The sequence below is a fragment of the Pezoporus flaviventris genome, unplaced genomic scaffold (genome assembly GCF_033815535.1).
Source record: "Pezoporus flaviventris isolate CSIRO_AGI_PZ_B2104156 unplaced genomic scaffold, CSIRO_AGI_Pfla_v1 ptg000036l, whole genome shotgun sequence".
Lineage (NCBI taxonomy): Eukaryota > Metazoa > Chordata > Aves > Psittaciformes > Psittacidae > Pezoporus > Pezoporus flaviventris.
The window spans coordinates 4,336,226-4,351,055 of record NW_026892584.1 but is presented as its reverse complement, the minus strand read 5'-3'; the positions used below and the strand labels follow the sequence as shown (position 1 = coordinate 4,351,055).

General features: G+C 38.2%; 1 protein-coding gene across 1 annotated transcript in view; it reads left to right on the top strand.

Moving 5' to 3' along the window:
* The window catches only part of MICAL2 (microtubule associated monooxygenase, calponin and LIM domain containing 2), a 118,505-nt gene that overhangs the window by 19,095 nt on the left and 84,580 nt on the right, over positions 1-14,830 (top strand). Inside the window, exons 3-12 of the mRNA XM_061464237.1 lie at positions 4,960-5,167; positions 5,838-5,954; positions 7,067-7,168; positions 8,951-9,106; positions 10,082-10,182; positions 11,684-11,941; positions 12,720-12,835; positions 13,837-13,963; positions 14,139-14,229; positions 14,327-14,474. Of these exons, the coding sequence (XP_061320221.1) occupies positions 4,960-5,167; positions 5,838-5,954; positions 7,067-7,168; positions 8,951-9,106; positions 10,082-10,182; positions 11,684-11,941; positions 12,720-12,835; positions 13,837-13,963; positions 14,139-14,229; positions 14,327-14,474 (1,424 nt within the window). The remainder of the gene's footprint in view (positions 1-4,959; positions 5,168-5,837; positions 5,955-7,066; positions 7,169-8,950; positions 9,107-10,081; positions 10,183-11,683; positions 11,942-12,719; positions 12,836-13,836; positions 13,964-14,138; positions 14,230-14,326; positions 14,475-14,830) is intronic.

The following is a 14,830-nucleotide window of genomic DNA, read 5'->3' as shown; positions in this document are numbered from 1 at the left end:
GGCAGGGACCTTGAGGCATGTGGGGAGTTGGTGTTCATTTCTAGCAGCATGATCCATTCCTATAGGTTTTGATTTCCAGTTAGTACTTTGGGCAAATATTACATATAAGCTGAAAGAAGTTAAATAATTTGGGTAGATGGTTTTCAGTATTTTTTTCACTAGTGTACGTGTGTGTATTTCCACTGAAGAGTAGAAATGGTGCTTCTGGCTAGGCATGCCTTTGGACGATAAAGGGTGTCTCTGCATCTATCCAGGTGCTGTTGAGCTGGAGTCTAAAATTAATCTCCTCTTTTTCACCTCTAAAGCAACTGAAAGGCAGAAATGAGAAAGTCTTGAACTCCTGGAGTGGTTGTAGCTCTTCATCCCCACCCCACAGGAAGTGGGTCATCATTGAACATATTTTGATTTTCCAGGACTAATTTAATGGTGAGGTACCTTGAGCAGGAGAGGAGTGAGGGATTTAAAGCTGGGTAATAACAATGTGATGCATTGAGCTACAATGGGATTTGTCTATTCTTAACCGTGCAAAGAGATGCAGTTTGGTTGCATCCCCCACCCACGTGCTACTACCAACTGGTGCATTCCTCAACTGTGAGCATGTAAATGTGGAGGACTAACAAATTTATATATATATATATTTATTTTTTTTTTTACATTTTTCAAGGTCAATGAGTAGATTCTGTCAGTTATTAAAGTGGATGAGAGATTTCTGTGACTAGGTCATTGTGGAGTGGGGTGGGGTTTTTTTTTAAGAGTAGTGTTAGTATTCATCTGCTCTCTCCCCTTTCTCTCAAAGCCTCAATTGTTTCTGTATTCTATATAAAGATTTACTTCAGTGTGTGAAAACCAATGGAAGAGTTCTACAAATTCTCAGCTGTTAAACTGCATATGGTTTTTCCAGAGTGGGATATAGGGGTCTGGATTCACAAGCTGCTGATTTAATAGTGGGGGACAGGAGGGGTTGCAAGAGGCTCCTACTTCCCATCCCTCTCTTCTTTCCTGTCCTTCTATTTTTAAGTCTCATGTTTGTACATTGTATAGAGGAGATCGTACCAAAAACCTGTGCCTGGCACAGAAGTCATTCTGCTTTTGGGGAGGTAACTTGTGCTGCCATTTATCTCAGCACTAAGTGCTCTTATTCAGTGTAGAAACATTTCCTGGAGATTTTCAAGGCACTGCCATTCTTAAACATACCAGTAGAGAGAAAGTAGGATCTCATAGAGTCAGATCAACCTTTGAGTAGAATCAAGCTTATGAGACTTACCAAATGCTGTGTATGTTTATATTATTACAAGTGAACACTTTCTGATATCTTTTAATTGCACTTGGGGAAAAAATACACAAAGTTTCTGCTCTATTTCAGTCTGAAGATAAATAATGGAACAAGAAGTGTGCTTAAGTGAGACAAGATTTATACAGAAACAAGTAATTATCTTTTAGGGAAAAGTATGGTGTTTTTTAACAGTACCATAAAACCATATTATTTACTCAGTGGTTTAAGTGACAACTTTTGTAAAATATGCAAAGCCTTATTAGTGTTTTATTTTGAAGTACAAAAATTTCCATGCTTTACCTAATGTTTATAATTGTAAGCTGAAATTGTCCTAAGTTTGTCACTAGGCAACTGTTACTGGCCTGTAAACTTGCCTTAATCCTCTTCAATGGGGATTTTGTAGCTGGTATTCAAAAAATGCCTTTGCAGAAGTCTAACTCAAACCAGCATGTCCATTTATTTATGATAATTTATATCGTAAGTGTAAAATTTTCCTTGTTGCATTTATTGCAAGCAGTAATTGGTATCATTCATATCCAGGATATTTGCAAGAAGAGTAGATGAACTTAGCTCACATAAAATCCTGATGAAAAGTACTCGTGGTGACTGTTGCTTGTAGGAGTTGGTGTTTATGGGCAGTCTCTTCAGTACTGCCAGTTACAGCATAGCTGGAGTTTGGAGCAGGAAATTTGATGTACATAACCTTACATGGTCCTGTTGCTGATGAGGTGATGGAGCACAGGCAGGTGTGCCCATGCTGTTCTTGGGGAGTGTATTAAATTTAATGAAGCTTCTGATTTAACAGGAAGTGTTTATGTATGTTTGCAGGCAGCCTCACCCTTTGTAGTATGAGGTTTTCGCTGAGAAATATGCCTTCTCTCAGTATTGCTATCTTGGACTAACGTGGTGTATATATGCAGTAAAACAGGATATAAACTCAACATGATACAGAATCTTCAGGTATGTTATGGAAGTCTAGTCATGATCTTATTCTTGAACAAGCTGCCCTGTATTCTGTACAAGTCTTTCTCCCTTCATTTGCAGCCTGAAAAGTAAATATGCAAAAGCTCCTTGTCAGTCCCCTTGAGAAACTGTTACTTTGAATAAGTTGCGGAAGATGCTTTTGAGTTACCCTTTACCTTTTTAGGAGGCGGTCTGGCACAATTGAAAGACAGTTGAGCTGTGAATGGTGATGTGGATGTCAAGAAACCCTTGGCATTTGTCCATCCATGTTTGTTACATTTCAGGATTGATTGCTTGAGACTTCCTTGCATGATGTCAGTTTTCATAATCGGTGTTAAATTGCAAGATGTTAATTTCAAAAGCAGGCCCTGATGAGCCAGGAGACTGAGGTAACAGGAGGTGAAAATGGGAAGCCATTCAAGGCTTGTTCTAGGCTGACTACAACAAGGTTTCTCCTGTGACTTTGCTAGCAGAGAGTTTGGGAGGGAGGGAAGGGACAGGCTAGTGGTATGCTCTCTTTCCTTACTTGATAAAGGTAGGAACACAAACACAGTAAGAATTACCTTTGCAAGGGTTTTATGTTGGTTTTGACCCCAGAAGTTTAAAAAGAAAAAAAAAAAAAAGACAAAGTGCCAAGAGTAAGCTCTACACCAGCAGGAAGTGTCCTTAATAAATCAAAGAACAAATAGTGCTGAGACACAGATAAATGTGTTTATGGAAGGTAACCATGGATGATGACAAATATACTACCATTTTTCATGGTGTCTCTAGGGAGTTACAAATACATTTTGCCAATGGTCACAGGAGGAGGGGAGGGGACAGAATCCTCCTCAGAATTGTAACATACTGTGTTGCAGAGCCCCCAGAGGAACTAAGAGTGTTTTCTGCTTGGGTTTTATTCCTTGGCAGGATCCACTATGGCTAAATCTCAAAGGCCGCTTTTTTAAAGAAAAAGTTGTGTGTATATAATACAGTTTGTTAGCCAAAACCCAGCCCCACATTGTCAAACCATGTATGGTCATTATTGTAAAATCTTTCTAACTGCTTGCTAAACATTACTGGAAAACTCTGTACCTGTGAAGGCAGTCACTTACTTGTTAGAATTCGCAGTTCCCATGTTAATCACAACATGCATGTGCAGTGAAGAGCTGACCCACCAGAGATCCTCTTCAGCTGGGGTAACATCTGCACTCTATTTTCTTCCTTTATATAATTACATCTGTTGCTAGTTTTTAATACTTAGCATGGAGTGAGGAGTGTTCTTCTGAAATTATGAATTAAATGTGTTCTTTTTAAGAGGAAGAAAGCCAAATGGTTAATACAACAACCTATCTTTAACTTATTTAATGTCTCTAGTTAAAAGAACACTTGCCTTAAGCAAAGCAAAAGCACCTCACAGGAACTCTTCTTTCAGTGGGAATTTACTCAGATTAATTATTAAATTAAAAAAATCCCTGGCACTTCTATGATTGGGTTGGACAAAAGTCATGGACTAAAGTCAGCACTGGGTAATTTTTTGCTTAAGTTATTAAATTTGAAAACAAATGTTGAACGAACCAAAATAAATAAATGACTCTATTTTATGAAATTGAAATGTAATGGGAACCAGACTTGTATCCAACAAGCCTCCAAATACAGTCCATGCTTGCTTTGAAGCTTCAATCACTGTCTGGCTATGTGTGCAGGATGCACAGGAGCATGTCTGGTGTGTGAGATAATGGGTTTGGGGTGCAATGCAGCACAGCTCAGCCTCTCTCCATTAAGGCTCACCTTGTCTCTCCCTGTCCGAACCTGGTGCTTGAACTGGTGGCATAGAGTTTGTGAAGTCCATGAGTGTTTTTGGGTGTTTTCGGGGAGGTAGGGTGAATTTTGGGGGAGATGTGGAACAGCAGTGATGAGACTTTCTAATCAGTTTTTAGTAATCAGTCAGGAAAACATAAGCATTAAATATGTTAAGTCTTAATTAGTTTGCTTCCTGGAAATCCTTTGCTTGTTAGGCTGTGAAAACTTACAGCTGTCAACTAAAATTTGGGCAAGAATTCTCTGTAGTGATTTCTGAAGCAGTTCTTCTGAGGATGCCCAAATTTAGACTTAAGCTCCTAAAATGTGATTGTGCTGACAGTGAGGATGTTGACCAGTGGGTGAAATGGAATAGGGCAGGTCAAGTTCCTTGGCTCTGGTAGGGAGTACAAGTCTGCTGACTGTTCTTAACATGCACTACTTTATGACAGTAGGTGAAATAGGTTGTCATATTCAGGATACATCATCACTTGAAAGAGTAACTAGTACCGTAAGATTACTGGCTTATCATAGATTTGTTTAACAAGTCTAACAAATGTCCACCTATTTCCTCTTCAAAACAAGACCACTTATTTCCTTTCCTCTCTTTTTTATGTAGCTGTAATCCTGTTTACTGCAAGCAGTTTTGAAACACTAAATGTGAGTTAGAAATGTACAAGCAGGTGCTCAAAACTGTTTAGCTTTTTTCTGTTTCTTGTTATATCGTTTTATCAGATGTTTCTACATCTGCATGAAGCACAGCTTATCCTCTTGTATAAATTGACTGAATGCCACACGAGCAGAATTTGAATGTTTATTGGTTTAAATAGATGACTTGCATCCATTCTCAGTAGTGTATATCTGGTTGAATATCAATTTGTAACAGAGGAGTGTGTGGAAGTCAATACAAAACCCTGTGTAAGACTCCTTCTTTTCTGTGCTAGTGTTTAATTATTGGAGGTGGCCCATGTGGCTTGCGGACTGCCATAGAACTTGCCTTTCTGGGAGCCAAAGTTGTCGTTGTGGAGAAGCGGGACACCTTTTCAAGAAATAATGTGTTGCATCTCTGGCCATTTACAATCCATGATCTCCGGGGACTGGGAGCAAAGAAATTCTATGGAAAATTCTGTGCAGGATCTATTGATCACATCAGTAAGTATCCAAGGGCATGGGCACAGTTCAGATAACAGGTGTACTGAAATCAGATGATTACCAGAGACTTCTTGATTTGGCAGAAAGTTCGTCTGCCTTAAACATGCTCAAGTGCATGCTTGCACACACACACACACACAGAGGAAAAGAAATGGTCTCATTTAAACAAAATGGCAGTTGAACATTTGACAGTCTTACAGAGTAGATTTTTTTATTAGTCTGGATTTGTTAAACTATTTTTTTTTAACTGTGAAGTATGAAGACTATTGACATTCATTCTAGTATGTTGAAGATAGACACAACCCTTAATCTAATGAAAAAATATGTGAAAGTGAGGTATTTTACAGGTAAATATGCTGTATAATATTCTGTTCTAAAATGGTCAACATACTGGTTAGCAGATCCTTTAAATGTCATTAAAAAGGAAAGTTCTATATAAGTATTGCTAGAAACTCACTGAAGTGAGTCTTATTACCTACAGATTTTGCTGCCAGAGGAAAATGAGACAGAAGAGAGCAACAGGCTGTGGCGGTTGCTACATTTGCATTCAGCACAGTATGGGAAATAATAACGCTGCATGCTTGTGTTAACAATATCAGTTGGGTTGCATGCTTGTAGCAGCTGTAATTACTTATGTATTAAATACTTCTTCATTACTCACTGTCTACAGGTATTCGACAGCTTCAACTTATCCTCTTCAAAGTTGCACTTATACTAGGAGTTGAAATCCATGTGAATCTAGAATTTGTGAAAGTCCTGGAACCTCCTGAAGATCAAGAAAACCAAAGTATTATTTGTCATAATGTAGTTTTGTTCACAGTACCTTCTTTTTGGCAGGCATTATGTGCGATCGTTCAAGGTGAATTCTGTCTAAAGAAATGGGAAGTTTTTGCCCTTCTTATTCAGCAAGGTTTGCTGTACACGGTTGTGATCATGATTTGTGTCATTGTGGCAGAGCACTGATAATTCTTAAAATACAGCCCAGTCGGAGAAGATGAGGTTTTGGACTATGCCTTCTGGCATGCATTTGAGGCTTTGTAGGGAGTCTGGTGTGGCTTTTTGGTATCTTCTTGCAAAAACAATTTTTGATTGATAATATAAATATTGAGGATGGATTAAGCTCCCTGGGCCTCATTTTGCTTTCACATTTGATGTAACTCCCACTGGTGCACAGAGTCTTATCAGGCATGTTATGCAAGGTTTTTAAACAAAATAGAGAATGATCCCTCATTCTTTTTTCCATTTTTTTAATAAGATTATTATGTAGGGTGTAGTTGCAATAGAGTATTTTAAAATTTTGCTTTCATTAAAAATACTATGCTGTCTCTTTTTAAAGGATCTTATAGTGACAGTAGAATAAATATATTTTATATAAATAAAATATAGAAATAGATATTTTATATTTATTCCTATAAAATATATAAATGTCTAAGGTAGTTAAATCATATATAATTTTTAAATATGGACAATGCAAACATTTTTGCATAATCAGCTTTGTGTTAACATAAAGGTTAAATTTTGGTTTGTGAGCATGCTCACATTTAATTTCTATTTAGAAGGTAATAAAAAGTATTGATGATGGAATGCTATATTTCTTCTTTTAATACCCAGTCCTTCATTGTGATACGGGTCTGAGAAGAAGTTTAGTGCATTAGGCGATTCAAATGAAGCCTTCTGTTCTTTTTTTTCTTATTGTCAGTTTACGAGCTTGACAACTTGCTAACACAGCCTGAGCATAGCTTTGACTGCAACAGAGCTTCCCTCCATCAGACCAGGGCAAAATTCAGCTCTGTTTGAATGAGAAATGGATAATTTATCCTAATGCCCTTTCTTCAGACTCTGAATCGCTTCTCCTTTGTATACTGAAGAATGAATAAGTATTATTCCTTGTGTTTTTAGAGATAGGTTGGAGGGCTGAATTTCTCCCCATGGATCACCCTTTGTCAGAGTATGAATTTGATGTTATTATTGGTGCAGATGGCCGCAGGAACACATTAGAAGGTAGGTGAATATGTGCTTAGGAGAGCACAAAACAACAGACTTTTCAATCCACTAAAGTCTGTGAAACTATTTTTTATGTGGTATCTTCTGCTTCTGTTGTTAAGTTGTAGCTCAAAATAAAGACATTTAATGTCATTACCAATTCTCAGCTCTGTGTATCTGCATTGCCTACAAAATTCATCATGACGCCATTGGGCTTGCTTCAAGCTTCAGCAATTATATGATTTTACTTCAAGGATGCTGACTAGATACATGGCAGGAATTGTCTAGTCTTTGCTATTGTGCCTTAAACTTGTACTGTATGTTTCAACTAATGACCAAAACATGACTGTCAGGTATTTAATGAAGGCATCAGAGATATTGCTGTCTTACAGAGATGATTTAACTTCAAAAGCAAATACTTTGGAAATGATACCAAAAGATAATAACTCTAAGCAAGGAGGGCAAAAGAGGGGGGAAATGCTTCATTATCTGGAGCCACTTCTGAGAATTCAGACCATCTGAGCTGTCTGTTTTAACGAGACACTAGCTAAGCTGCTCCTGTATCACATGAACAAACCTGTTACTTAATTATATATTTGCCTTGTAGCTTTAATTATATCCATGTTAGTTTCAGTTCACTAAGTACACTATTTCCTTCTTTATTAGCTTCATAGTTTGCTTATTCTTATATCTGCCAACCACAATATGTTTAGAGTTAATGCTCGATTAGAAATTACCCCACAGTATTGTCTAGCTATCCTCTCTAACAGACTGTTTAAATAATAAGGTATCAGCAAAATGAAATTATTCTTACCTCAGCTACAGACTCTATTGAGAAGTTAATGTGGTTATCGTAGTACCAGGATCTAAGGGAAAAATTAGTGCACTGAAGGTTGTTTACATACAGAGGCTGGTATTGTCAAATCAATCCCAGTGAAATAATGAGACCATATCAAGAAGCACAGAGACAAAAATTTATAGCTAATTTATTTCTTCTTAAAAACTACATGTATTCTCTGCAAAGTCATCTGCAATTGGCCTTAAAAATAAGGACCCTCTGTCCTACTTCAGAATTTACTTACAGGTAAAGGGGAATATCCAGACGGAAAAACTTCAATGTGTAATTGCAAGATAGTGGCTTAGTGGCCTTTTTTTTTTTTTTTTTTTTTGTGAAAAGAGGAAGCTAGGATGGAGCAAGACAGCGAGTGACTTTGCAGTCAATCTCACCTTGGGAATATGACAGATAAGCCACTGAATATTTTTCATCCCCTAATATCTTTGGAAAACCTCACTAGCTGGGAGTATGTGCATCTAAGCACTGTTCTAGAGGTTTCTGTTTTTCAGATCGTTCTTTGCTGCTTTTGACTGCTGATCCCCTTGCATGTTTTTTCTTAAGCAGTTTACCATCTATGTAACAAAAATCTTACTTAATATTTTACATGTTAATAATGTTTTCCTCCATTAAATTTGATCTATTTCCAATCTGTTGTTCTTTAGTTATCATTTGTTCTTAACTTCTTCCCATATTGCACTTCTTCCCATGGTTCCCCTCCAGGTTTTTTTTTTTTATCTTATTGAGACTTTATCTTGAATGCAGTGCAGCTTCAGTTTTGCACTGAAGTGGGGAGAAAAGACTCCTTCATTCAAGGGAATTTTGGAGAAGTGATGGAAGCTGCTTCTGGTGTGTTGTTTGATATGTAGGGCTAGACACAGAAAAGAGACCAAGCTGCCTTGCGCAGCTCCTTCCTGGAAGTCCAATGTGAAATTTTCAGTGTCTTTAATTTTTTCTTTGCTTACCAGGTTTCAGGAGGAAGGAGTTCCGTGGAAAGCTGGCCATAGCTATCACTGCCAATTTTATAAATAGAAATACAACTGCAGAAGCCAAGGTAGAAGAAATTAGTGGTGTTGCTTTCATCTTCAATCAGAAGTTCTTCCAGGATCTTAAAGAGGAAACGGGTGGGTGCATCCTCTTTTTCTTATTTCCACAACCAAATACAAGAGAGAATAGAGGAACTCTTCATGTGCCAGGCCACCCTCCTATTCACATCAATTTAAATACAGTGTATAAAAAAAACTGCCTAAAATGCCATTGATGTCAGAGCCTTGCAGATGGAGGTGTCCATTTATGGTGCAGTGGGATTTATTTATTTATATTTTTTAGCTTGGGCGTTGCTACCTCATAGCTTGTTTTACTGTTTAAATTTTTCTCAACTGTAAAAATGTCTGCTATCTTGAACAAATTTAGAAGAGCATTTGCAGTGCCCAGAGATTTCCCTTAAGACATAGCTTGTTTTGTTTGTATCTGTTCACATACTGAACAGCTTAAACCCTGTGAAAAAGGCTCTGCCCTTCTGGGAGGAGTTTAATCTTCGGTTTTGATGTGCAGATCTGATAAACTGAAAAGAATTACACAGGAATCTGCCATAAATACTTAAAATATAAACTATGAAACATCTTCATGAAAAGGGGTTTCAGAGGAGTTGCGCTGTCAGTACAAGCAATTCCATTCTTGATGTACAGCTAATTTCATTTATTAAAAATTACTACAATAGAAACCCAAACTGCTGGTTAGACCCAATGCCAGAGCCCCAGCAACCTAAAAAGCACTTTACTGGCTTATTTCCCTTTTTGATTTTGGTTGGTTTTGTGGGTTGGTTGGGTTTTTTGGTTTTTGGTTGGTTGGTTTTTGGGTTTTTGGGGTTTGTGTTTGTTTGTTTGATTGTGGGGTTTGTGTGTGTGTGTGTGTGTGGTTTGTTTGTTTTTTGTTTGTCTGTTGGGGTTGGGGTTTTTTTTAATAGTATCTTGTCCACTAATGCTTTATCCCAGCTGCTAAGGTATCCCAAGAAGGAAAGGCATCTGTGAGGCTCTGTCACATGTTGTTAGTAAAGTACACAGGCAGTGCTTGATAACAAATGTATTATCTCTTTTCAGGAATTGACCTGGAGAATATTGTTTACTATAAAGATAGTACTCATTATTTTGTGATGACAGCAAAAAAGCAGAGTCTTCTGGACAAAGGAGTGATTATTAATGTATGTAAAAATGCTGGCTAAAACCTAATTTTATTTACTTGGCACAGAATAAGTGTGAACATCTGCATAAATGTTGATGCATGTTATAGAGGGTATTTATGGACTTACTACATCATTCCATGAAAGCTCAGATCTCTTAGATCTTACTGTGGCTTTTTTTGTTAATGTTCTTTTTCCCTCCAGTCAGCACCAAGTTTCTGTAGAGAACTGAAAACAATATGTCCTAAATTTATCAGTTCTGAAACTGGCTGAAATGGGATCTTGACTCACCTTGGAAATATGTAGTGTGGTCATCACACTAGAAAATAAAATCCTCATTATTTAAAGGTGAACTTAACACAGCTATGTCCAGTTTTATCAGACAAATAAGGAAGACCTACCCCAGGCTAAATTGCAAATTCTCTAATGTGCATAGAACATGATATAAGTAGGCTATAAGCACAATGTCCCAAGTACCTCTGAAAGTTCAGGCCTTTGAGGCCTTTTTTCTTTTTTTTTTTTTTTGTTCTTCTCTAAGATGTACGGGTTTATTCTCTTTTGTTTCTAGAGAGTGTTTTGGCATCATTTAAATTTGTCTTCCTGGAAACTCAAGAGAGGTCAATTTTTCTTAAAGTAAGACAGTGCCAAAATGAGTCGAGTATAATTTCCCGAAGGAAGTACTTGTGGGGAGCTATCAGAAAGCTGCTTGGCTTCCTGATGGGACCACTTAGCTTGGTACCATGAACTCCTGCCCTTTCAGAGGATGGTCCCAGAGCAGAGCAGCTGGCCTTGACCAGCCAGGATGGGAGAGGGGAAGGGCATCAGCCCCCCTGCAGTGCAGGGTGGACAGAACTGGACATAGGTCCTGGGGTTGAGGGGCTGATGTTTGTAGGTGAGGGCAGTCCTGGGAGGTCTGTGGGTAGTTTGAAGAAGAGGAGCAGAAGCTGTGGCTGTCAGAGCTCTTCTAAGCTGCTCAGGTCTGAGTAGGAGAGAAACCAAAACAGTCTCTCTAAAACAACTGGGCTAATAGGGGTTCTGTGGTATCATCCCTACGATTAGGGGTCTCATCTGCGATTAAGCTGTAAATAGAAACTGCCTTATTAATAATCACTGGCTTTAAGTAGGGTGACCTGCAAAGGTGGGGGCCTTTACCACACTGGCCAAAGAAAACCCAGCCCAAAACAGCACAACAGAAAAGTTTCCACAGTGTAAGTTTGAATGTATTGTTACCGAGGTGTTAAGTCAAGCCTTGAGGCTGAGACCTGCATGTTATATCATCAGTATGTTGGTATTTCTGCTCTCGTGTGGTTTCAGATGTGGGGTGCACACATGCAAGAAAGCATTGCAGTGATGATGGTAACATCTTTTGATGTTTTGTATTAACTTCTTGGAGGAGATCACAAACTTTACGTGGTTCTTTATGCTGTGAGATGTGTGATTGCTACTCATGCTATGACACTGCAATGTTCCAATCCAGTGCGTATAGTTGGAGTATCTAATCTACATGCTTCTCTCCCTGCAGGACTATATTGATACTGAGTTGCTCCTCTGTGGCGAGAATGTGAACCAGAGCAATTTGCTCTCCTATGCTAGAGAAGCTGCTGACTTTGCAACCAACTACCAGCTGCCTTCCTTGGATTTTGCAATTAATCACTATGGTCAACCAGATGTGGCAATGTTTGATTTTACTTCTATGTATGCATCTGAAAATGCTGCGCTAGTGAGACAGAGACACAGACATCAGCTCCTGGTGGCTCTTGTTGGAGATAGTTTGCTTGAGGTATATCTTTATTTTTTCCCCTTAACCGAGCCATTCAGTCTACCCTCCAAAACAAACTGTACTCTCTTATGTGTACTTTCTTTGGAATAGATTTTTTTTTTCCTTTTTTTTTATGCCATAGTTATGTCATAACTAATGCTTGGCTCACACCCTGTAGCTGAGATCCTATTTTGCTTTATGCAAGGTTTTTTTTCTGTCTGAAAACTGAGCTGTGTGTCCTCAGCTTGGGTGCATGGCATAATTTTCCTGACTTTCATCATAGAGAAAACTTGGTCCAAATTTGAATTGTAGTCTCTTTGCCTTAATATGTTCTATTTTTCTGAAGTGAAAAGTGTATTTCACAACTAATTTTTTTATTTTTTTTTTTTAATTCATGCTGACAGCCTGAAGTGTCTGAAAAGATCAGTTCAAAGCAAAATTAGGAGATGGGAAGAAAGGCATTTTTTTTCCTTTTTTTTTTTTCCTAGAGTAATTCTTGAGTATTGAGTCTTTTTTTTCTTTTATTTTTTCCTTGTTTTCCTGTCAGCCTGTACCTTTAGAGGTTAAGAAATCTGTTTTTAAATATAGAAGCTAAAAAAAGAAAATGTGAAAGCAGTTTTTTTCATTACCTAGGATGTGGAGGAGAGAAATGTCTAAAAATTGCAAGTTGTTGCATTTTAACTCTTTCAGGGCTACTTTTCTGTTACAGTATGAAACCCTAGACTCCAAAATCACATTGCAGGTTACTTTTGTAATAAGACATTAATACAAGGAATTAAAATGTAATTGCTTCTTACAGCCCTTCTGGCCAATGGGTACTGGCTGTGCAAGAGGCTTCTTAGCTGCTTTTGATACTGCATGGATGGTGCGGAGCTGGGCTCAAGGAAAACCCCCATTAGAAATTCTTGCTGAACGGTAAGTGCTGCTTTTGTCTTCTCCACCATTCCCAGTATTTGAAGGAGTTGCAGCACTAGTAGAAGGCAGTGAAGTTCAGAATGCCACTAGGAAAAATATTCTTCACTGCGATGGCATTGGGTTGAGATTATCTATTAGCTCAGGTTACTAAACAGTTTACAATAGCAGTAGGCCATTGTGCTGTACACTTCTGCACACTAATACAGAGATCCAGCAATGTGTATAACATGGGTTTACAGCATTAATTTAAGTCGCTAATGACTAGGAGTAAGTGAGATCCTTAAGGAAGTAAACCGGAGTTACTTTGGTTGTGTCAAAAGACTAACTTTCCAGCCATAAGTACACCAGCAATCCTGGTGTTGCCATGGTCTGATGGTTCAAGTTGCTGATTCTGGTCCGGATGGCAACTTCCCTGCTCTGCTACAGCTGCCCAGGTGTTTCTGGGGCAGATACACAATAGAAATAGTCATGGTTGTAGTAATGCAAGTAGAAGCATTACTAAGAACAGTGCTTTGAGAAGTTTTAAGATAGAAGCCTGTGGGATGACTCAAACACAGCCTAGTCCCAAATGGAAAATTGAACAGCATAATAAAAAGGCTGTGGTGGTTATAGGCATTGCAGAATGACAGGATTTAGTGCTGTTATGTGGTAAATAAGTTACTCCTTGTGTGGATGTTAAAGCAAAACCAGATGACTGAATGATGTAACCTTTTTTTTTTTTTTTCCTCCCTCCTCTTCTTTTTCTTGCTCACTTCCTGCCTCAGGAAAATATGGGCATAAGTTCTGAGCGTCTGTCTTTTTACTGTCCTTTTTGTCTGGCATTTTTCTGTTGTTCTGCTGAGTGGGGATAGGAAATAGGATGGATGCATTATGCAGTTAGTGCATAACACTTGTCCTAGCAGAATCAAAATAAGGTGCAGGTAGCTGCAAAAAATAAATACACTTTATGTAATAAATATTTATTTTAATCAATATATCTTGCATCTTTTTTTCTCTACCAGAGAGAGCATTTATCGACTCTTGCCTCAGACTACCCCTGAAAATATTAACAAGAACTTTGACCAGTATACCATTGACCCTGGAACAAGATACCCAAATTTGAACTCAAGCTGTGTTCGACCTCATCAGGTTAGTTCTTAAAAGGTTGCTTGTGAAATCAGGGCTGTAAATAGTGCATGAACAAAATCTTCAGGAGATTCCTTAATTTAGAGCCAACTGTTAATAAAGTTTTCTTTCTAGGGTAACTCTTGTTTTTCTCTCTAAGCGATTCTCACATTGTGCTGCTAATTGCTTTTACTTGTAGGTGAGACAATTATATGTTACCACTGAGTTACAACAATGTCCTCTTGAAAGAGTGAGCTCCATTAGAAGATCAGTGAATCTCGCAAGACACGGTATGTGACATCTCATGTTTCCTGCAGCGCTTAGTATTTAGAGCATTCTGAGCATACAAAAATTGATTGAAACATTTGCTCTCCACTGTAACTGCAGAGTCAGATATTCGACCTAACAAGCTTTTGACCTGGTGTCAGAAGCAGACAGAAGGGTACCGTAATGTTAACATCACAGACCTGACTACCTCCTGGAAAAGTGGCCTTGCACTGTGTGCTATTATCCATCGCTTCAGACCTGACCTCATGTAAGTGGCATCTGTAGATCTTGTTAAGTGTAGGCATGTTAAGCATTTACTAAAGTATAGGGTAAAACCAATGAGAACAACACTGATACTCCAGAGTCCTCTTTTATTTCTGGTCTTTGCAAGGAGATGCACACCATTGCCAGGTTTGGGGGATGGAGAGGGTGGGGTAGTTTTTGCTTTGGTTTTTTTTTTGTATGTCTTTGCACACCATTTAAAATGAAGTATATATGCTTTCAAAGAGCTAGGAAGGCTTTGAACCTTATGATTTATGGTCATGTTTGTCACATGGCTATTTAAAACGAAAATTGCAGTGCTTGGAGAATGTGAGAGTTGCATTCCCAGGTCTCTAGAGACAG